Below are 21,563 nucleotides of genomic sequence, written 5' to 3'. Positions count from 1 at the left end.
GAAGCAGTAGGACTGACGTTAGACTCTGAGAATCTCCAAGATGTTACACTGAGTGAAAGCAGCCAGACACCCCCAATTCCCCACCTGCGACCCATTTCTACAACATTGAGAAATGCAGAACCAGCGTCTGAGGGGAGGGGCGGCCTGCGAGGGGCGCGGTGGCACTGTGGGGGCCGGTGGCGGCGCTGGGCATCTTGCTGAGGTGGGTTACTCTCAGAGCTCACTGAGCGGTACCCTGACAGGGGTTGCATTTAATTTTACGTACATCGATTTTCAATTCTCCATCCTAAGTTCTGAATTTTGGCTGCCACCTCAGTAATCACTTCAAGATTTTGTCAGTCAGGGAGCAGACGCGGGGCAGACACTTCTGTCAGGTTGAGGACTGCAGCAAATGTGCCCCCTGGAATGCTCGCGTCTGTGCAAGGTGTGTGACACACACGTTCAGAGGGCTTGTCATTCACCAAAGACACACCGGGCGTTTGCTGCGGGCCAGGCTTGGCGCCCTGAGGAGGCTGTTCCTTAGCTGGCAGGGTCAGGAGAAACAGCGGGGGGAGGGGGGGCGGCACTCGTTTAGCTAACCAGATTGGCCTGAGGGTCTGCAGTCGCCACTGGGGTCATCCGTCTCCCTCTTGACAGTCCCCGCAGACACAAGATCGCCTTCCCAGAGGAACTGAGTGGGTCAGGGAGACTCACAGGCAGAGAAGGGTACAGAAGAGTCAGGCCATGCAAACGTTCTGGTCGATCTGGCTTTCATATTTTACCCTGTGAATCAGTCGTGTTGGATTCTGGTTTGTCATGAGTTTAGTTGGTAGGAGTCAGGCCACAAAGGTGACCATCCCTGCTAGTTCTAGACTTGACATCTGCCCATCCCATCCCTGTTGCTCCATCTCTGTCAGGAGCTGCCAAAGCCACGGGCCAGCCCTGGTCTTCTAACTTTTTTTTTAATTGAAGTATACAATGCTGTGTTAATTTCTGGTGTACAGCATAGTAATTCAGTTATTACATATATATATATTCCTGGTTGAGGGCAGCACATGCTACATCCTTATTCTTCTGTTATTTAAATACCTGTATCCGTACCAAACTGTGCCTCCGGGAACCCAGTGTTTCCTTCATCCTTGCAACTCCCAGTGGCCCTGGTGTGGGGTAAGCCTTTATGATCAGATTATTAATGGCTTATACATATGCCAGGCACTGAACTAAGAGTTCCACGTGAGTTTCAAAATTCTTGGGACAACTTTTACTCGCATTTAATCATGAGGAAATGGAGGTTTACAGAGAATAAGCCACTCTCCCAAGGCCACATGATCCTGAGCTGTAGAGCCGGGATCAAAGGCAGGGCAGCATGCCCTGTACCTGGCGTTTTCTGCATCTCCTCCAGGTGCCCATTTAGCGGGTGCCTGACAAATGTTGTTCATGCGGCCGAATTAATGAGGGATGCCAGGTGGAAGAGTCCGAGTCTCTATGGGATAGCAGCGTGTCTGCTAGACCTCCCATTCCATCCTGAGTGCTTTCAAACTGAGCAGGTATCTAATCATGAATCTTAATTTAAAACCAGAGCTGCTTCTTATGATCAAGAAGTAAACCTGCCCTCCACGTTCATTGTTTTCAGAGTCCAGCTTGACCACAGAAACCACAGACAAAAGTGGATTCTAAGAAAACCTTCATGTTAATGTGCAGAGTTAAATTGAAGGTACCTTGTTTGTTTTTGAAAGAGTAACATGGCAATAATGTTTATATGGTTTATTTCTATAACCACTGGCACTCAAATACAAAGCTCCCAATCTTTTCCTTAAGAAAATGTAAATGAACTTATTTACAAAACAGAAATAGACTCGTAGACATAGAAAACAAACTATGGCTACCAGGGAGGAAGGGGGAGTGGAGGAATAAATTGGGAGTCTGGGATTTGCAGATACCAACTACTATATATAAAATAGATAAACAACAAGGTCCTGCTGTATAGCACAGGGAACTATATTCAATATCTTGTAATAGCCTATAATGAAAAAGAATATGAAAAGGAATATGTGTATATGTTTGTACAACTGAATTACTATGCTGTACACCAGATATTAACACAACATTGTAAACTGAGTATACTTCAATTAAAAAAAAAGAAAAGAAACTATAAAGGGAGAAAACGTAGTGTATTTCCCGTAAAGGGATGGAAGTCATCCTCAGTCTCACTAGACCTGAGTCCAAAGTGTGGGCTCTGGCGCCCCCTTCAGGCCAGCGCCTCCCTCTGCAGGGAGCGAAGGGAAACTCGTGGTCAGAGAGAGGGGGCAAGGGTCTTGGGGTGGCAAAATCACCTTAAGTTACTTGTTAAACGTTTCTCTTTTCACATGTTTTCTGGACAGGACAGACTCAGAGCTGAGTTCTGCAACTTCAGGCATGAAATGAAAGCCTTTCCAACACATTTTGTTCTAAAGACTAGTTTTATTTAGCTCATATATGTGCTGGCTTCAGAAGGGAATCTGTCTTTCTCCCAAACGACCAGGAATGAACTTTTGCTCCTGACAGTGTGCAGCGCTAAATGTGACTAAGTGACAGACTTTTTTTTTTTTTTTTAAAGTAAGGCTTACATTTTAGGACTTCCGTTTAGGCCACTAGGGTATTATTTCTGTGTTCATTCTTGCAAAGACATCCACGGCTGGTGGGAACTCATAACTTGCTGTTGGGAAGGGAAGAGTCCCCCAGTCTCCACCTGGTGATGCCGCTCTTGTGCTTGGCTCACCTGAGGCCAGATGGTCATGACCATGGGGTTTCCAGGGGCACCTGTTTGCCTGTGTCCTCTTGGCCATTTGGGCTGGCTGCTTCCGGCTCCACCCTTCATTCCTCACAGGACTTTTGCTGGGCTCTTGTCCCCTGGACCTTCCTCCATTCTCTGGACATGAATTGATGCCACTGATGCTACTGTAAACAGTACACCAAGCCCTGGGAAAAGAGAGACGCTTACACATACCCTTTCCTTGAGATGCTCACAGACCACCAGGTGCAAGGCTCTTGTCTCTGGAAAGGTCGCTCTTACAAGCAGATCTGTCAAACGGCATGAGAGACCAACATTCTTAGGAGTTAGCTGTCCTTGGTGAAAGGCACAATAGGAAATGGTCCTGAGGTTTGGGGAGTGAAAAAGCAAAGTGTGACAGGAAGTGCTCCAGCGTTGCCATGGCTCACCCATTGGTCCATATGAGCCTCTGGGGAGGCTCCTACCCAGAGGCCGGAGACGCACCCCAGCTGTAACTGGGTCTCTGTCGCTTCTGGCTCCGGCAGCTCCGGACACCAGGCTGCAGTAGCTACTGACCCATCCAAACAGCGCAGTGAGAACTGATCCCACCAGCCTCTCCCACGTGACCGCCTCCCCTGATTTCCCCTAGCAGCAGTGGAAATGAAACAGAACCAGCCAGAAGGGCCCTGAGCCGTGGAGTCCAGGCTCAACTTAGGTGTACAGCAGGGGTAGGGCTCATAAAGACTCGCCCATCTTTCCCTGAGCAGCAGCTCCCAGAGGCGCCAATGCCTGGCTCACACTGTGGTCCCCATCACGTGGTAGAGGAAAGGGGATGTGTGAAGGAGGGAGTCTTGCTGGTTAAGCGTATCTGTCCCCGGGTAACGGTAACCATGGCGATAGTCATGCACCATCTCTTGTGGTTCCAGGAGGGTTATGAAATCTTGTTCCATCACTTCCCTCTCATTCTGCGCAAAACCAGCAATGAGATGCCCTTAGTCGGGACATTTGCCTGACTGCTCTCCTGCCTGCCTCTCCCAGGTGGACAACGACACCATCACCTATTCCAACTTCCTCAGAGCGGCTGTTTCAAGTGGCGTCATCAAGAGGAAGAAGGACCTCCACATCCGTGTCAGCTGCAAGATGCTGCAGAACACCTGGGTGAACACAGTGTACATTGCTAATGACACCATCGAGGTCAAGAACGTGCAGTATGGGAATTTTGACTTGAACGTGTCCTTTTATACTTCCTCTTCATTCTCTTATCCTGTGACCAGCAGCCCATACTATGTGGACTTGAACCAGAATTTGTACATTCAGGCTGAAATCCTCCATTCCAACACCTCCTTGGCCTTATTTGTGGACACCTGTGTGGCGTCACCACATCCCGGTGACTTTACATCTTTGACTTATGATCTAATCCGGAGCGGGTAAGGACATGTCTTCATGGGACAGGCTTCAACCTTTATCTGATAAATCAAACAGCACTAGCCCAGACCTCAAGAAATGCAGATTTGCTCCCAGTCGCTCAAGCTTAGTCAGGTTATCATCTCTGGGTGTCTGGAGAATTCAGTGACTTATTACTGGTCAAGTAGGCTAGTTACAAAGTGAAATTGGACGAGCAACTGGTCCAATATTAAGAAGACTCAATACTAGAAAGACATGTTTGTCGTGGGAAAAACACTGATTCTGAAGCAGATTGAGGTTGAGATGCCAGCTCTGCTACATACTAGCTGTGTCACTCTGGGCAGAGGGTCACACCTCTCTGAGCCACTTTCTTCAGCCATCAAATGAGCTTAGTGAAGCCCATGTCACAGCCTGTAGGAGGATTAAATGAGAAGGAGCAGATGGGGCCCCAGGCAAAGAGCAGGCCTGGCACGAATGTTGCCTGAAGGCAGCAGGTGGTCTCCTGACCTCCATCTTCTGAGAATGGATGTTGTCAGAGTCCATGGTTCCAACCAAGCTCAAGAGACGCAGAGGTGAGGCGGTGGTGCCCATGCTGGGGCCAGGGGTGCCCAGGATGGGCTGCTCCACCATAGTCCTCCTTCTCTGGGTGACAGGACTCTGGGGAAGTGGGATTTGCCTCTTCTGAGCTCATACAGGGGTCCCAGGACACTGGCACATGCAGCGCTCATCCCTGCCCTGTCGTGTCTGCCATTGGCGTGCGCACCGTCTCTCGGCTTACACGTCGACCTTGGCACCTCAGTAACAATTTCTTCCCATAGAAGTGGTGCTGACAGGGTGAGGGACTCTGCTGGGAATGAGCCTTGGGAGGTTAAATTTCACATCTCCCGGAGATCCTAGAAACAGCATCTCTTTCCAGGCACAGTTTGAATTTGTGTCAGGTGGGTGAGGAGATGTGGATCCTTGTCTTGCTCAGTTTAGGCAGTTGGTTCAGTTCACAGCAGCTCCACTGGCAGCAAAGATGTCGCAGAAGCTTACCCACATCCTCTTTCTACAGCGAGTAACAAGGTCACATGTGAATTTATGTCAAATGAGATTAATGCAGATGCGTGAGAGATTTGGTCCTTTTCTGGATCTCAAGGTTCATTTTGGTCAAATTCAGGCGTGTGTATGTATATAACGTGATGCACTCTTCTCAGAGGAGGGGGAGGTGCACGTGAGGGTAGACGTGTCCCAGCTGCGCCTGGAGCGGAGGCGCACTGGCTGCAGAGCAGCCGCCTGGGCGCCCATGGCAATAACCCGGAGCCACTCCCGGCCACGTCCAGGCGTCTCCTGTACCTTCTGTAGATTTGGCCTGTGCCGGGGCTCGGGTGCCTTATTTTCAGACTTTCCGCGGGGGCTGTGAATTGCGGTTTGGGTTCCGAAGCTCCGGCCCCCACAGGCCACCCCGACGGCTGCGGCGTCAGTGCGGTTCCTGCCCGGCGGCCCCGGGTTCACCTGACCTCGTGTACGACTGTCCCAATGAGTCCCTGGGTCCTTCCCCTCTCAGCTTTGCTGCTAAGTGACCGCTGGGGGAAGGAACTTGGGCTTGGAGAGGACGTGGGTGCAGGGGAGGAGGGAGCTCTGAGAGGCACAGGGAAGGGAGGGCGTGGGCTCCGGGTCGCACTTCCCAGCGGAGTCAGGCTGCCCTGGTGACGGCTCCCACCCAGCGCAGACTTTTCCGCCCCCACCCCCGGGCCAGTTTCCTTGCTCTTCTCTCTGCCCGCGTCCCCGCAGCCCTACCGCTGGGGGCGCCCGTGAGTCAGCACGAGCTGCTTCCTCCGCGGGGGCCGCTGGGGGCCGCCCTCGGCCATCCCCTAGGACAGCACCTCCCGGGGCACTCTTAGGTGGCTTTGCCCCGCACACCGGGGAGACGAGGTGCCTGAGGGAATGAGGACGTGGCTGGCACTGGAGCAGCAGGCCCTGGACGGCACTCAGGCCCGTGTGGAAAACGCCGCCGCCCGGGGCTCCGGGCAGCTGCAGGACCAGAGACACGGGAGCACCAAACACACCAGAGAGCAGGCGATGGCCACTTGCCAGCCAGGCCCTGAGACCACAAAAGGGAAGGGAATGTCCCTTCCTCGTGCCCTCTCTCTGGCCGGGCTGCTTCCCTGACTCAGCGGCGGTATTGAGCTCACGGGTACTGAGCATGCGCTGTGGCGGAGGGAGGGGGGCTGCTGGTCCACGTGGACCCCTGGGCGGAGGTGCTGCCTCGAGATGCTGCCCATGTGCTAGGGCTGCCAGGACCTCCCCGCGGGGCTGCAGGCGGTGTCTGAACAGCGCTGTGAAGGAAGGTCGGCAGGCAGGCAGGCAGGCAGGCAGGAAGGGAGGGAGGGGCGAAAGTAGGAAGGCAGGCAGGCAGGCGTGGGCCTCAGGGTCGGGCTGTGAAGATCCACGCCCTGCATGTCCCGCTCCTGCAGGCAGCGCCTTGGCCAGAGCTGACGGTTCCTCTCCTCTCCTTCCAGGTGTGTGAAGGACGAAACCTACCAGTCGTACCATCCGCCATCGCCCCACATGGTCCGCTTCAAATTCAGTTCCTTCCACTTCCTGAACCGCTTCCCCTCCGTGTACCTGCAGTGTAAGATGGTCGTGTGCAGGGCATATGACTACTCTTCCCGCTGCCACAGAGGTTGCGTGGTGAGGTCCAAGAGGGACGTGGGCTCTTACCAGGAGAAGGTGGACGTTGTCCTGGGACCCATCCAACTGGAGGATGCCCCACAGGCTGAGAAGAAGATCCTGGGTAGGTGTCCCTCCTCCCACCCCACCGTCTGCCAGTGAGCCATGGGCACTGGGGTTGTGTCTGTGGGCATAGGTTCCACCTGGAACTGGGCACCTCCTGTGTGCCAGGCACATTGGGCTATGCTGGGCGGTACGGAGTTGAACTTGACCTGGTTCCTGTCTTCTTCCAAGGGCTTCTGCTCTCTGAGGGGAGGCATGTGTAGGGTTTGGTTGAGAGAGTTCAGACCTGGGACACAGACACACCTGACACCTTTATCCTCTGGGTTCTGAACTCCCAGCCTCACATTCTTCATCCATAAAACAAGTTAATACTTGCCTCTGAGGACTTTTGAGAGAGTTACATAAAATAGTGTCAGTTACACTGCTTTGGCCCCCACCTGCTACAAGTCACTGGGTGCAAAGTACGCTGATTTTGGTTTCTATTATTGACATTCACATTATTAACATTAATGATATTAAATAACATTAATATAATTTATATTAACCTTCATGATAACATTATTAATGATGATAATGACACCAAACTATAGACCCGTTGCAGTGAAATCAGGGTCTGGGCAGGGCCTTGGGAGGCAGGCAGGACTGACACCGGAAAAGCCGTTTCATTTTCCTCATCTAGAACGGGGAGCAGAGATCCTGCTGTGCTGCCTTGTGGGTGTGGATGCACAAATGTGTGCAGAAAGTCTCCTACAATTTCTGGTCCAGGCCAGGCCAGGTCAACAAATGTGGTGGCCTTGGTGACAGGGGCAGGTGTGGGGCAGCAGGAGTTGTCACAAACCGTCCAGCAGTCACAGGCTCCACCCCCGTAGGATCTTTGACAGCTCACTCTCCTCAGGCCTGTGTTCAGAGCTTCCCCCCTCCCTCCTCCCCCTGGCCTGGCTGCTTTTCTGTTCTTTCCTCACATATTCAGCATTCCATGCAGCTTTTGAAGGCCTATTATGTGCCAGGAGTCATATAACCAAGTAGATCGAAATCCTTGCCCCATTCCAGTGGGAGAGGACACAGTGCAGACAGAAGTCACCTGCATGGTACCCACCATGGGGCTGGAGCCGCAGAGAGAAGGAAGGCGGGGCAGGTGAGGGCAGGGGGTGCCGATGGGGACGCCGCTCACCTCTCTTCCCACTGGTGCTGCAGTAACTTAAGGCCTGTGTCTCTCTTGCTGGGACTCTTGTACCCATTTCCCCAACCTGCTCCCCTCCCATCCATCGGGGCCTTGAGTCAGCTGAGTTATACAAAACCCCACTCTGACTTCCTCTTCAGAACCCTTCCCCACTCCTGTTGGCTGACAAGACACTGTGGACTCTCCCAGAGAGAGAATCAGCTGCCCTTTGGGGTTTGAAAGGTTCTCCTCTCTCCCTTCACCTCCCCCGACCAGACAAATGGTCCTGATTGCCAGCACCCTGCCCTGGGACCACCCCCATCCTGACTTGTCCTCCTTCCCTGCCAGGCTTATCCTGATTCCCAATTCTTCTTCCCAGATCTGCCCGTGGCCCACCTGGAGGAGGAGGCCAGTGCCAAGTGGAGCAACCACAGTGCCGCCATCTCCATTGGGACCTTTGTGGTCGTGGTCCTGGCCGTGGCAGCCTTCATACTGGGGAGAAGCACCCGTGCCTCTGGTGTCCAGCTTCTGAGCGCTGAGATGTGAAGCAGGAGAACACAGCAGACAGAGGCCCCCGGGCTCTGCAGCCCAAGTGAGGAAGGAGGAAACCAGGGCACCCAGAGCACCGAGCGCTCTTTACTCTGGCCCAGGGGCACGGCGGGGGGCAGGTGGAGGTGTGGGTGAGAATGATGGGAGAGGGTTTTCCCAGAAACAGACGTGGTGGTGGGATAAAATGTCAGGCCAGCAGGTGCCGGAACCTAAAACCCTGCCTGCAGCTGTGAGCCCCTCACTAGTGGCAGCAGACCTTTCTCTGGATAGAATTTCTTTCCTGAGCTTTAATGAGCCAGATTCTTAGACCTATAGTGGAATCTCAGCCTTTCCTTATTGTAGCACATGCTTAATAAAGAACTTACTTCAAAGCAAATGTGGATTTGGTCACTGTTTCCAGAGGCTCACCTAAGCGCTGGATCCCTTCAAGTTAAGCAGACAGGCAGGTCAGGCTCTCAGAAGAAATGAGAAAGGCCACAGGGCCCTGCCCTATGGCCTCCAGAACCTTCTAGGAAATAGGGAAGGTGTCCTCTATGCCCTTGACAAGTTTTGGTTCTGCCCAAAGCAGGAAACACAGGGTGAAGCTTAGAGAAAGACCTGAATGCTAAGAGCATCATAAATTGTAAATTCGAGCTGACTGCATCCATTCCTCCAGGAATCTGTGCATCTTCTGGTTTTTGACAACATATCCAGGACTGTGAGGTGTTAGGGAGGAGAGTGGGCCTCCAGGAGTCTTGTTTGTACGTGGTCTCCAGGGAGAAGTGGATTGCCAGGCGCCCCCAGGAGCTCAGAAGAAACAAAGGCATGGGGTGGCTACCAAGGAGACAGTGGATTTGCCAGAAAATGGGAGAGCAGCCAGACCCTGGGCCCCTACATAAAGTTTGGGAACAGTGGGATCTATGAATAGTTCCCTGGCTGTGCCAGCATTCGTCCCTCTGAGCCAGGCTGAAGACCCCTGACCCGAAGGGGAACTGCTAAGGTAAGCCTCACTCAGAGGCGTGGCTTGAGCAGATGAGACCCCAGCAGGGCAGCAGCTGCAGGGGACACCTCGGGATGGGACTAGCGGTGGTCCCAGCTGGCAGCTGAGAATTGAGTTGTGTGCTGCCCGAGAGCCCAGGAGCACTGGGGCGAGCAATCTCCGCCCACGCCACCTGTCAGCCTCCCTGAGCCCTGCATGGGGCAGAGGCGCCTGGGGCCCAGGAAATTCTCCTGTTTCCACTGTCTTCGCCATCCCTGACCACTGTCGCCCTGCTCTTTCAGGCTGAGTGATGGAGGGCAGCACTGAGGGTCTTCTTATTGGGAGTCTTCCCCAAAGGGCAGTGACAGTGTAAAGAAATTAGCTCTCGGCCGGGATCTGAGCACACGCAGGAGAAGCAGCGATCAGGGCTGCACGGGGGGTTGAGATACGCAACGGTGGAGCAGAGCAGCAAGTTGGGCATCGTACCCTGCAAACTGTCTGAAGACGGAACCAGCACAGGGTCCTGACTTCATTCATTCCTTCATTCCACTGGCTGCTGGCTCCAAGCCAGACCATTTGCTTGGCCCGAGGATACAAAGAGAGGTTACAAATGTCCTTACCTTGTTAAAGTAGAAACTTGGTCCCACCAGACTCCACCTGGAATCTTCTCTCTCATTGGGAAAATCTCCTGCCCCTCAGGAACCAGCCATCCTCCACAGATGAGCTCCGTGTTCAGACTCCCTCCTGGCCATGGGCTACCCCTCAAAGGAACAGCTAATGACTCATTTCTAGCCCAAACGGAGCTCTGTATGTTCTGAGAATCAGTGTGGATGTGTCTACCCTGGAACAAGTCTCTCTGTGGGAGCTGGGTCTCCAGCAGTGGGGGGCTGGGGCAGACTACAGGGGGACAGTGTCACAGGGTGGCTCATTGCAGACCCCTCATCATAGGGGAGGAGTATCCGCAGGTGAGAAGATCCAGTCCCATGGCAGGGGTGCAGGTGGGTAAGTGACAGCCTCCAGGACCCAGGCAGGTGGGGGCTCAGGTGGACAATTAAGTGGAAGCAAGAGTTGAAACTGAGGATAATCATTAGCTAAATCCCTTAGGCTAAAACTTGCTTGTCTATTAAATAGCAAATTGTAACCCAGTATCGTTGATTAGTTGTTCTTGTAAAACTGCACGCCTTCCAAGCTTCACGCAGCTTAGACAACATGTCGTGTGACTCCCTTCACCTACAGGTAGTATCTCTGAGTCCTAAGAAGCATGCGGGAGTGGCTTTTTGGGAACTTGGAGTCTGCCCTCCATGTAGTTTGAATAAGCTGGGAGCCCCATCCCTTCATCTGAGCACGTACAAGTGTTTGGTGACCTCTGATGTCAGCCACAGATAGCACCACACCTTGGGCAGGGCAGGGCTGACACCAGGCCGCTATGAGGTCCAGCGCCTGGGACTGTGGTTTAGGGCAGGGATGCATCCCCAGGCCTGCATCTAAGGATGACCTGGGGGCTTTGAACCTTCTGCTGCCTGGTTGTCCCCAGACCACACAGATCAGAATCTCTGGGGGTAGGTCTGACATCAGTGATTTAAAATTTCCAGGGGATTCTCTTGAAGCCAAGGTTGAGAACCACAAGTTTAGAATTCCTTCCATCCCTCTGAAGGGGCCACTTGGGGTCCTGCTCATGGGAAGGAACAGAGGAAGCAAAGGGTCCCTTCCCACAGATGGGAGGACTCTGTCCAGGGCCAAGCAGCCTGCCCTGAGGGTTCCCCCAAAATGTATCTTCCTTTTGGCATAGCTACTCCTTTCGAATCCCAAATGACATTTCTCTAAAGTGTCTCATTTTGACTAACTGCACTGCTTCAACCTAAGCTCTCAGTAAGAACAACGTGTGGAGAAACACTGATTAAACATTCTTACCATCATGGCACTTAGACATGTTTTGAAATGCAATCCCTGACCACTGTGGGGTCAGATATTGTCATCTCCCCCCGACAGGGATGGAAACAGAGGTCGGAGAGGAGAGAAGAGAGGCAAGAGCTGGTTAAGGAATGGCAGAGCCGAGATGGAGTCCAGTCTGCTGACTCCCAGTGCAGGGCTTCCCTCTGTCCTAGCCCCAGGGCCCATGAACCCAGGGAGACTGGCCTCACCTAGAGTTTACCCATCTTACTGCATCTGACACGCTGCCTGCAGCTGGGTGGGGTGTGGCCCCTGTGGGTGAGGACCAGATGTCAAAGGAGGGATTTGATGATGTCTACACCCCATCTACAGCCCTGCCAAGCTTGGTGGGCCCCCTGGCTTTACCTGTGGGCCCCCTGGTTTTAGCTGGCAGCGGGGCCCCTCCATCTCCCTACACCTTTAGGACTTGCTCAGTGCTCCGTGACCCTCAGCTCTACCCTTAGCAGAATGACTGACACCCTAAGCCTCTGTCCAGTGGCCAGGAGTACAGAGAGGCAGGGTCCTGGCAGCTACCTGGAGTTGTGTCCTTTCCCCTTCTGGTGACAGATTCTGCCTTCCAGCCCCTCCCAGGGCACCGTCATCTCCCCGACTTACACTCCTGGCACCCCTCCATGCAATCGCCAGGAGGCGCTGTGTCTCTACTTTGCAATTTTTCTGTTGAGGATCTTACTTTGCTTCCTTTGGGTACCAGCTCTGATCTAGTATAGGAAGCTGTTTTACATGCCTTCACCCTAATGCCCTCCCGCCCTGATGTTAAGGAGACAAACTCTTACTGGACCTCAAACAACAGAGGTCCCCTTTCTCCCTGGACAGTATCCTTAGAACTCCTTTGGATACTGACCCCATTCTTGGTCTTGACTAACGAGCCCTGTAGTGTCGTGGCAGGGTTCTGCCTTGCAAGGGGGCTGATGGCCAGACAAGGTTGGTGGCATACGGAAGGTTCCAGCTGGGCTACTCAGGGACAGCCTCACTCATGGTCATTTCTCCAGGGTTTTGTCTTTTCTTTTAACTTCTTTGTTAAGTTGTTTGCATAAAAGATGTACATTCTCCTGTGGACAAATCTTGTCATGAAAAAGAGCAACAAAAATAAGGCAATAGTAAGATGTGCTTCACATATAAATAATCATATGATGACAGGAGACCAGCCCTGTACAACAAAAAGACTAGGAAGCAAAATATGAATGAGACTTATATTCAGAATATACCCTAGTGTGTGTGCAAAGAGGGTACATCCATCCTGTAGCTCACTTAGGCTCCTTATTTATGACACATAATTCCTTAATTATCCATCTGTGAAATAAGAACAAACATTAAGAACCATGAAATAAGAGGGGTGAGGTATAGCTCAGTGATAGAGTGTGTGCTTAACAAGTACAAGGTCCTGGGTTCAACCCCCAGTGCCTCCATTAAAATAAAAACATAAAACCTACTTACCCCCCCCACCCCAAAGGGATGCAGTGCCATACGTCAATTAAATCTCAATAAAACTAGAAGAAGAAAAGAGAATGATTAAGAAACATGAAATGAGATTCACATTCATTTTCACAATATCAGTGCCAAACTCAAAAGAGCAACTTTATTGAATCTGAATGTTAAATGATTCCCAAAGTAAAAAGCCATCTTAATTTTTTTTAAACCCTATGAATAGGGACTGCAAAAAGGGCTGGATTATTTTACTTTACTCGCCAGGAGACTGGGTCTCAGCCTGCCCTGATGTAGCAGGAGCCACAAAGGGCAGCAAACAAATCTCCCCAAGAGTCATGGGTTTGACCTGAGAGTCCCTCATCCCTGCTGGAGTTTGGCTGGGACACGAGGGGTGGGCATATGGTCTGTGTGCACGTGGAGAGGCGGCCTCGGTCTGTGCCCACTGGAGGGAGGAGCTCAGCTGGAGGAGGCCAAGCAGTGGTCGGATACCTTTTCATAAAATTTTCAAGCCCGTTTTTCAACACAGCTGTTTTCAGACATTAAATTGTACAAACTTACAATTAAATAAACTGTATTCAGAGCAAGGTAGTACTTAACCTCATCACTTCATAATCATTCAACCTCATTTTATGGTTATATTTGTCCCAGATGGCTTGCATCTACAGCAGCTGTCTGGGAGGAATTCAACACACAGGTGGGCGACTGTACCCCTCTTCCCAGCTCCACCTTCAGGGATGTCATTTGAGAGCATAAAGTCAGCAGAGGTGGGAGGGTTTGCCCCATAAGTATCACAGATCAGGGCTCTCCCCACCTCCACCCCAGAGCTGCTGGTACATACCACACACTGCTGCTCACACTGACCCAGAAAGGGACCCAGCCACTAAGAGGCTTGGCCAAACCCTCCACTGGCCTCCCTGTGCTCAGATGCCTCCAGGAGGATCCATCTTAAGAGAAGCATCTGCATCCCACAGGCTTGGTGCGGAAGGTGCCTGGGTGAGGGGGTGGCTGGCAGCTCCCTCAGGCTCTGACGAAGGCCTGAGAGGGCTCAGACTTTGACGGAGGTTGCAAGGGCAGGAGAGGGCTGGGGAGCTGGGTCCAGGCAGAGGAATGAGGGGCCTCCTTGGCTTCTGTTCCATAGCCAGACCACCTACCTCACTGACCCTCACCTGCTCTGACCTCCTTCAAAGTCTGAACCCTCTGAGGCCTAGGTGTGGGTCCCTGTCCTGAGGTCACTTCGAGGTGACAGTTCCATTTCCCTGGGTTCTACACTTGTTGTGTGGCCAAGATCGCCCTGCCCATGCTCCGAAACCAAGGACAGAATGTGTTTCAGAGACCAACCTTTGTGCTACAGAATCTCCCAGAAGAGGCTCCCAGGCTGACTGGGGAGGGAGACATGTGGGGGCCTCCCTGGCCCTGGGCACACAGAGAGCTCAGCGGGGCTGCTGCTCAGAAGGACAGGAAAGGCCACTCTTGGCCACTGGGCTGAGCTGTGGTCATTCCCCTGAGGTTGAGGAGGGTGTGCAGTGAGCAGTGGACAGACGAGGTGGAAGAGTTCCACAGCATCCTCCACTCACAGCCGTGGGGGATCTTCATGGGCAGGAGAGCCGTGAGTGGGCAGACGACCAGCCCCCGCCCACCTGCCTCCCCTCCCTTGGCCCCATTACAGCCTCTGTACACAGCATGTGGGAGGCAACTCTGGGCGTGTCCCGTTCTTGCTGCTTGTCCTCTGAGGGGTGGGTAGTTGTAGGAGGACTGAGTTTGGCCTGAGGGGCCTAGGGGAACGTCCAGCTGGGGCAAGAGGACAGAACCCTCTCAACAGAGACCCACAGTGACTCTTATGTCCGCTCCATCCTACATGGCCTCCTGTGAGGTGTGAGGAGAGAAGTAGACTTGATGGAGGAGCCAGGAAGCTACTTGAAGTTGGAATCTATAAAATCTTTGTGAAAGCATCTCCCGCTTGGTTGACAAGGCACCTGGTTGACCGTGTTGCGAGGAGTTGGTCATCTGACCAGTAAAACTTCTGTCCCCTCTCCTTTGAGCACTGGATCCTCACTTACGCCACTCTTGTTTGGGAGGGGACCACTCATCCCTATTTTTCTGGGATCTTCCTGAGAACCCCCTGGAGCCATGACAAAACAGAAGGGTTGGTCACTCTAGACTTCAGACAGCAGGGCGACAGGGGCCGTGGTGTCTAGGTTCCCATGACAACCACCAGTGCAGCAGATTGGATGGAGATTGAGGCAGGAGACCAGGCCAAGTGCAGCATCTAAGGTGGGTCCTACATGCCTTGATCCCCTGTACACAGGACTTTTGGAGACTGTCCTTGGCTCAATTCAGTGTCTGGCCAGTTTTTGATTTTGGTCTCTAGGGGCAAAGAACAGACTGGGGAGAAGACCTCAGGTTTACTTAGGACTGGATGGAGACCCTGACTTACAAATGCATATGGGCCTTCGTATGTTGTGGGTGTGTATTGTGTATGTGCATGCATGTGTGTGTATCCAGGATGGACTGGATAACGTCTTCCAGCACCATCTGAGGAGCTGGGTTAGCACCTCTCATGTTCATTCCCCAATGTGTGAACAGTAGTGACATCTCCACTTGCACGAGAAATGGAAAAGGGAAAGTCTCCAGTGGGGAGGGTCCCCTGGTGGCTGGGAGTTGCAGGACCCAGTTCTAAAGGGATGTCCACTTCAGGAAGAGATTCCTGGAAGGGAAGCCAGTCCTGCTTTGACTTATTTGTGGAGGGAAGGGAAGCTCAGAGAGGGAAGAAGGCTTTGAGGAGTTGCCTGCCCTCTTCAGGAGGACGGGAGGGAATTTGCAAACAGGCTGCATCAGCAAAGCCGCGGGCACTGAGCCCACCCTAGGCAGGGGCTTTGCGGGAAGGACAGCAGTCGGAAGAGCCCAGGGCTGGTCCCTGGACTTGTCCTCCATTTGTAACTGAGGCTGTAATGTGCCCGCCTCCCTCCTGTCACACAGGGAAGCAGACTGACTTCATCCCTGGAGATAAGGCTGCTGAGCTGGATTCGGTTTGGCTGTGGGGGAGGCAAACGTTGTCGTCACCTTCTCGGGGTTTTGTGTGGCTGGACCTGCGACTTCAGTTGAAAGAAGATGACTCAACAGGAGAAAAGCACACAGGTTTACTTAATGCAAGTTCACGTGACATGGGAGACTCCATAAGAAATGAAAGCTCCCCAAATTGGGAAACCGACTTGCTTTTACATGAGGTTCAACAAAGAGGCAATTGTGGAAAAATAAGTAGACTGCTGGGGAGGTGAAGAGAATTAATTATTTTATCAAGATCTCTGTGTGTAGAATTCTCTGGACTCAACTTTTTGTCCCAGTGAGAACAATGTTATTTCCTTTTGACATAAGGACGATGCATTTCAGTGGCAATTTATCTCCTGCTTTTAAGACAGAAAAGGTCAGAGTGTGTGTGTGAGTGTTGTTATTGTTTTTTAGGATTTGCCTTTTTTCAAGTGTCTTTCAATCAAAATAGTCAATACGACAGATCAACATACTGTGGGGTGGCATGTTCTGAATTCCTCCCGGGTAAACATGAAGACAGTTTCAAGACTTTAAATGGTTCAGTTGTTTTAAAATGAAGCAGTTATCAAGCTTTAGAATCACTCGGGAACCTCTCGGGTTGGTCTGGTGCAGGGCAGTGATTCGCAGTCCTCACTGCTCCCGACGGTGACTCTTATGGAGGTGACTTCCCAGTCACTTCGAGAAACAGTCCTTTGACTTTGGGTAAAAACCTTCTTGAAATTCAACACATAGCAGGATGGATAATGTAGGGAAAAAAGCAAAATCACATGGGTTCAAATAAAAGAGCAATATTTCCAAGGTTCAGAAACATTGATGAACACAGATGGCCAATGGATTGAAGCTCAGGAGTCTCCCACCAATGGGATATGCTGGAAGGGCCAGGAGCTGGCCAACCAGACAGTACAGACATACGTCGACCCACCCAGTGACCACCAGCTAATGGAAGCTGATGAAAATCTTCTGCTGGACCTGGGGCCACCGCCATGGGAGGCAGAAGACAGACCCAGCCCAGGTGCTCCTGGATCTCTGACTAGATCTGCCCTTTCCCCAGTATCTCTGCAGGAGGTTCAGTTGGTTTTGGGCTCTGGGCCCAGGAAAGAGCCACGTGGAGGCAACTGTCAAACCAGTAAGATCAGGAGAGGAGAGCGTGGGGGTGGAGCACTGGGCCAGGGCCAGGGGAGGGGGTCAGAGAGACACAGAGATTCATTAAAACATCCCACTCCAAAAGGCCTGGGGTCTACATACTGGTGGTCAGCACACAGTTAACTTCCTCCATGTGGTGGGGGTTTCAGTGTCTGGGAAACAGCTCAAGGGTATGGCCCGGGGTATTATCCACAGCCCTTGGGGAGGAACAAAAGGTCCTTGACTTTGTTTTATAATTAAACCATTATTATGTTGTCTTGCTTGATTACTCTCCTTTGTTTCTTCATTTTCTCACTTCTCTGATTAAATTTGCTCTTTGGAACTCAGGGAATGCCTAGGATGCTAAAGCGTCTCTACAAACAAGAGGAGGGAGACACAGGGGAGTCTGTACCCAGAAAGGCCCTGCAGGGTCCCATTCTGTTTCATATCCTATTAGGTGTTACTATCCAAAATACACAAAGAACACATAAAACGCAACATAAGAAAACCAAACAACTTGTGTTAAAAAAAGAGGGTCTGAATAGACATTTTCCAAAGAAAAGACATGGGACTGCTTGGTCAACAGGCACAAGAAAAGGTGCTTAGCATCACTACTCATCAGGAAAATGCAAATAAAAGCAACACTGAGACATTGCCCCACGCCTGTCAGAATGGTTATGTAAAAGGAAAACAAATAACCAGTGCTGGCAAGAATGCACAGAAAAGGAAATCCTTGCACACTGTTGGTAGGAGTGTAAGTTGGTATAGCCACTACGGAAAACAGAATGGAGATCCCTCAAAAAATTAAAAGTGCAACTACAGTATTAACCAGCAGTTCCACTCCTGAGTATTTATCCAAAGGAGATGAAAACATTATATACACGCACCCCAATGTTCACAGCAGCACTATTTACAATAGCCAAGAAATGGAAGCAACCTAAATGTCCATCAGTAGATGAATGGATAAAGAAGAGGCAGTATATACACACAATGGAATATTACTCAGCCATAAAAAGAATGAGTTCTTGTCATTTGCAACAACATGGATGGACCTAGAGGGTATTATAGTAATGAAATAAGTCAGACAGAGAAAGACAAATACTGTATGATTTTGCTTACATGAGGAATTTAAAAACAAAATAAATGAACAAACATAAGAAAATAGACACAGAGCTGTAGATAATAGAGAAAAAATATGTGATTCCAAAAGGGAAGGGAGGTGAAGGGGAGGAAAGAAATAGGTGAGGGAGATTAGGAAGTATAAACTTCTGGCTACAAAATAAATGAGTCAAGGGGATGAAATTTACAGTGAAGGAACACAGTCAAAAATGGACATCTTTCTATGGTGGCTCTGTAACTAGGCTCATTACAGTGATCATTTTGAAACATATAGAAATATTGAATCACTACACTGTGTACAAGGAACAAACATAGTGTTGTATGTCATTACACTTCAAAAACAAACAAACTCACAGAAAAAGAGATCAGATTAATGATTACCAGAGGTGGGGGGGGAGGGGAAATTGGGTGGGGTCAATCAAAATGTACAAACATTCAGGCGTAAGAAAAATAAGCTCTAAGCATGTAATGTACAGCGTGATAAATACAATCAACACTGCCGTAGGTTAGATATGAAAGCTGTTAAGAGTGTAAATCCTTAGAGTTTTCATCTCACATAAAACTTTTTTGTCTACTTCTTTAGCTTGTGTCTCTATGAGATTATGGACGTTCACTAAAGTTATTATGATAAAAACTTCATGATGTATGTAAGGGAAATCGTTCTGTTGTACACCTTAAATTTATACAGTGCTCTATGTCAATTGAAACTCAATAAAACTGGAGGAAAAATGGGAATTCACAGATTATTTAATAAAATAGGAGGACAGATGCTTTGAAATTATCCAGAGTGAAAAACGTTTTCTGCTCAAAACCATAGTTCCAGGAAGTTTTACAAGGAATATCAGTGTCTTCAATCATCTTTATCTTATTCAGAATATCTTAGAGGAAATAAAAAGGCTACTCAACTCATTTTTACAGACTTAGAATAATCTGATAACTATAATCTGATATGAGTAATGGGTAAGGACAGTACAGGAAAGAAAATTTAAGCAACCTAATTTATGAGCTTAGATTCAAGCATAAGATAAAAGAAAACAGAATAGGATAGGATTTTAGGAAACTGAATTCAGTAGTTTAGAAAATATTCTTCAAAAGTAAGGATTTATCCTGAGGGTGGAAAGATAATTCAAAATCAGAAATTCTATTAATGTAGTATATTAATGGAATAAACAATAAAATTCATATTACTATCTCAAAGGATAAAGAAACTCAACAAAATTAGCTATTAATGTTGTAACAAAACTCTTTAGAAACTAGTCATTGAAGGAAGTAAGTTTAATTTTGTAAAGCACATTTATAAAGAAAATCCAGCAAAACATCTAATTTACAGTTGAGACTTCAGGACCAATTCTATTAAAGTTAAGGAAACGACAGAATGGCTGTCATCACGTTTAGTTAGTATTGTATGAAGCGTCTTAGCCATTTTTAGCGTTTTCTCTACAAAAGATCAGCACAGGAACAGGTCTGCTCAGCTTGCGGGGCTCAAATAGAAGATACTTCTTGTTCTTCTAAGATTTTCTAAGGAATCTTAGAAGCACTTTCTTTCCTGGGGTTCATGGGACCTGGAAGAGGTGAGGATGTTTTGCGCTGCATGTGACTGAAACCCCGTCTCAAATGCCTTAAACATCAAGGCCAGGGGATGACCCTGCAGCTGGGAGAGTGCAGGCTTTGGGGGTGAAGGTGCCCGGTGGCTCTGGACTGGCATCCCCGCCATCCTCTTGCTCTGCCTCCCTTGTGAGCTGGCTTCACTCTCAGCTGGTAGGAAGCAGAGAGCAGACATGTCCCCGCTCCCCTGCAGCCAGACCTTTCCTTTCACTTCACTGGCCTGTTTGGGGGACATGCTCCTCCCTGCACCATCACTGATCAGGACAGGGAGCCTCCTGGTGGCGCTCACACCACCTCCTCCACCACTGAGGCCAGTTCTCAGAGCTGGGTCTGGGCTCAGCTTCTCCCAAGGCCCACGGGACAGGCAGGCGGGAACAGAAACTGAATGAAATTGTGGTTCTCTGTCAACACGGAGGGAATCCATGCTGGGGGCAGCTTACATACTGCCCAACACACCCTTCAACGCTTCCATGAGAGTGAGAGCCTGGTGCTGGGGAGGAGAGGACACCCATCCATGGGACGGTGCAGAGAGAGTGGCTGGGAAGCTCTGACGGGGTGGAGGACACTCAGGGGCAAAGTGGAGACAACTGCTGCATCTCACGGAGGAGAGGAAAGAGGGGCAGGGGCCGTGCGCAAGGGACGAGCCTAGAAGGGGAGAAACCGGGCTGGTTCAGGGCCCTCAGAATCTAGGTGCAAATTTAAGGGACAAACATCCAAGGGACACAAAACCTCAAAATCTGCTGTTGACCTATAAGTGTCTTCCCGAGGATGTTGTGACTTTAGGAACCTAAGAGTTTGATTCCTGAGTGTCCTCTGGCAAAGGGACTGTGCCTGCTTTTTCTCCCCAGGTGGCCACAGCCCTGCTCGGACGCTGCTGGGAGGAGCAGGCCTGACACGCTGGAGCTGAAGGCAGGCTCCTTGGGCTGGGATGGAGGATGAGGAGCTGCCTTCTCCCCATGGTTCCCCTGTTTGCTCCATCTGGGCATTTATCCAATTGGGGAGATCCTTTGTCCTCCCTGCAGACCAGGGGCAGGGAGTGTTTTGAGGGCAGAGGAATGTAAGGGGTATCTTGCAAAGATTAGGAAAAGAAGATTCTAGATGGAAGGAGAACTGTGAGGAAATATTGCAGTTATAGTAGTAATAAGCAGGGGGTGTAACTAAAGTAGAGCTAGCTCTCTATTCTGAGAGGGAGAAACTTCCTAATCTGCTTCCTCCTCCATTCCGGAGAGCTCTGAGGGAGATGGTTCAAGGCAGCTTCCCTGTGTTCTCCTTGAGTCAGAATCTCCTTCACTTTGTGAACCCATCAGGGCCTCTGTAAAGAAAGATACGGGTTGGAGAGGACAGAAAGTCTTCTACAATCTGTAAGAAAGAGATGAGTGATCCAACAGTAATAGAAAATTGCCCAAAAGATATGAATCAATCAGCAGTTCACAAAATAGCTGCAGTTGAACTAGAAACATACAAAAAGAGACCAAAAGTCCCCTGGCAATTGGAGAAATGCACATTTAAAAAGTTAGATATTATTTCTAGCATATTTGATCAGCAAGGAATTTTGAAAGATTTGGTAAAATCTAGAGTTGTTTAGAGTTCAGGAAAACGGACTCCCACGTGCTCCTGGTTGCTGTGTGATTGGTAATGCTTCTCAGAAGGCATTTGGGCTGACTTTCCTTTTTATAGCTGAATAATTTTCCTCGTATGGACAGGCCATGCTTTATTTATCCATTCATCAGTGGATGAACATTTGGGTTGTGCCGTTTTTTGACTCTTATGAATAATGTTGCAGT

General features: G+C 50.2%; 1 protein-coding gene across 50 annotated transcripts in view; it reads left to right on the top strand.

The window, feature by feature from the left end:
* Positions 1-8,931, top strand: part of LOC105075214 (scavenger receptor cysteine-rich domain-containing protein DMBT1-like) — a 72,523-nt gene extending 63,592 nt beyond the window's left edge. For all 50 annotated transcript variants that reach the window (XM_074373476.1, XM_074373461.1, XM_074373475.1 and 47 more), the window contains 3 exons: positions 3,767-4,155; positions 6,634-6,908; positions 8,386-8,931. In XM_074373476.1, the coding sequence (XP_074229577.1) occupies positions 3,767-4,155; positions 6,634-6,908; positions 8,386-8,552 (831 nt within the window). In that variant the 3' untranslated portion in view covers positions 8,553-8,931. The remainder of the gene's footprint in view (positions 1-3,766; positions 4,156-6,633; positions 6,909-8,385) is intronic.
* The last annotated feature ends 12,632 nt before the right edge of the window (positions 8,932-21,563 follow it).

The sequence above is a fragment of the Camelus bactrianus genome, chromosome 11, assembly GCF_048773025.1.
Source record: "Camelus bactrianus isolate YW-2024 breed Bactrian camel chromosome 11, ASM4877302v1, whole genome shotgun sequence".
Taxonomy (NCBI): domain Eukaryota; kingdom Metazoa; phylum Chordata; class Mammalia; order Artiodactyla; family Camelidae; genus Camelus; species Camelus bactrianus.
The sequence above is the reverse complement of the archived record's forward strand: the minus strand, read 5'-3'. Positions and strand labels throughout refer to the sequence as shown.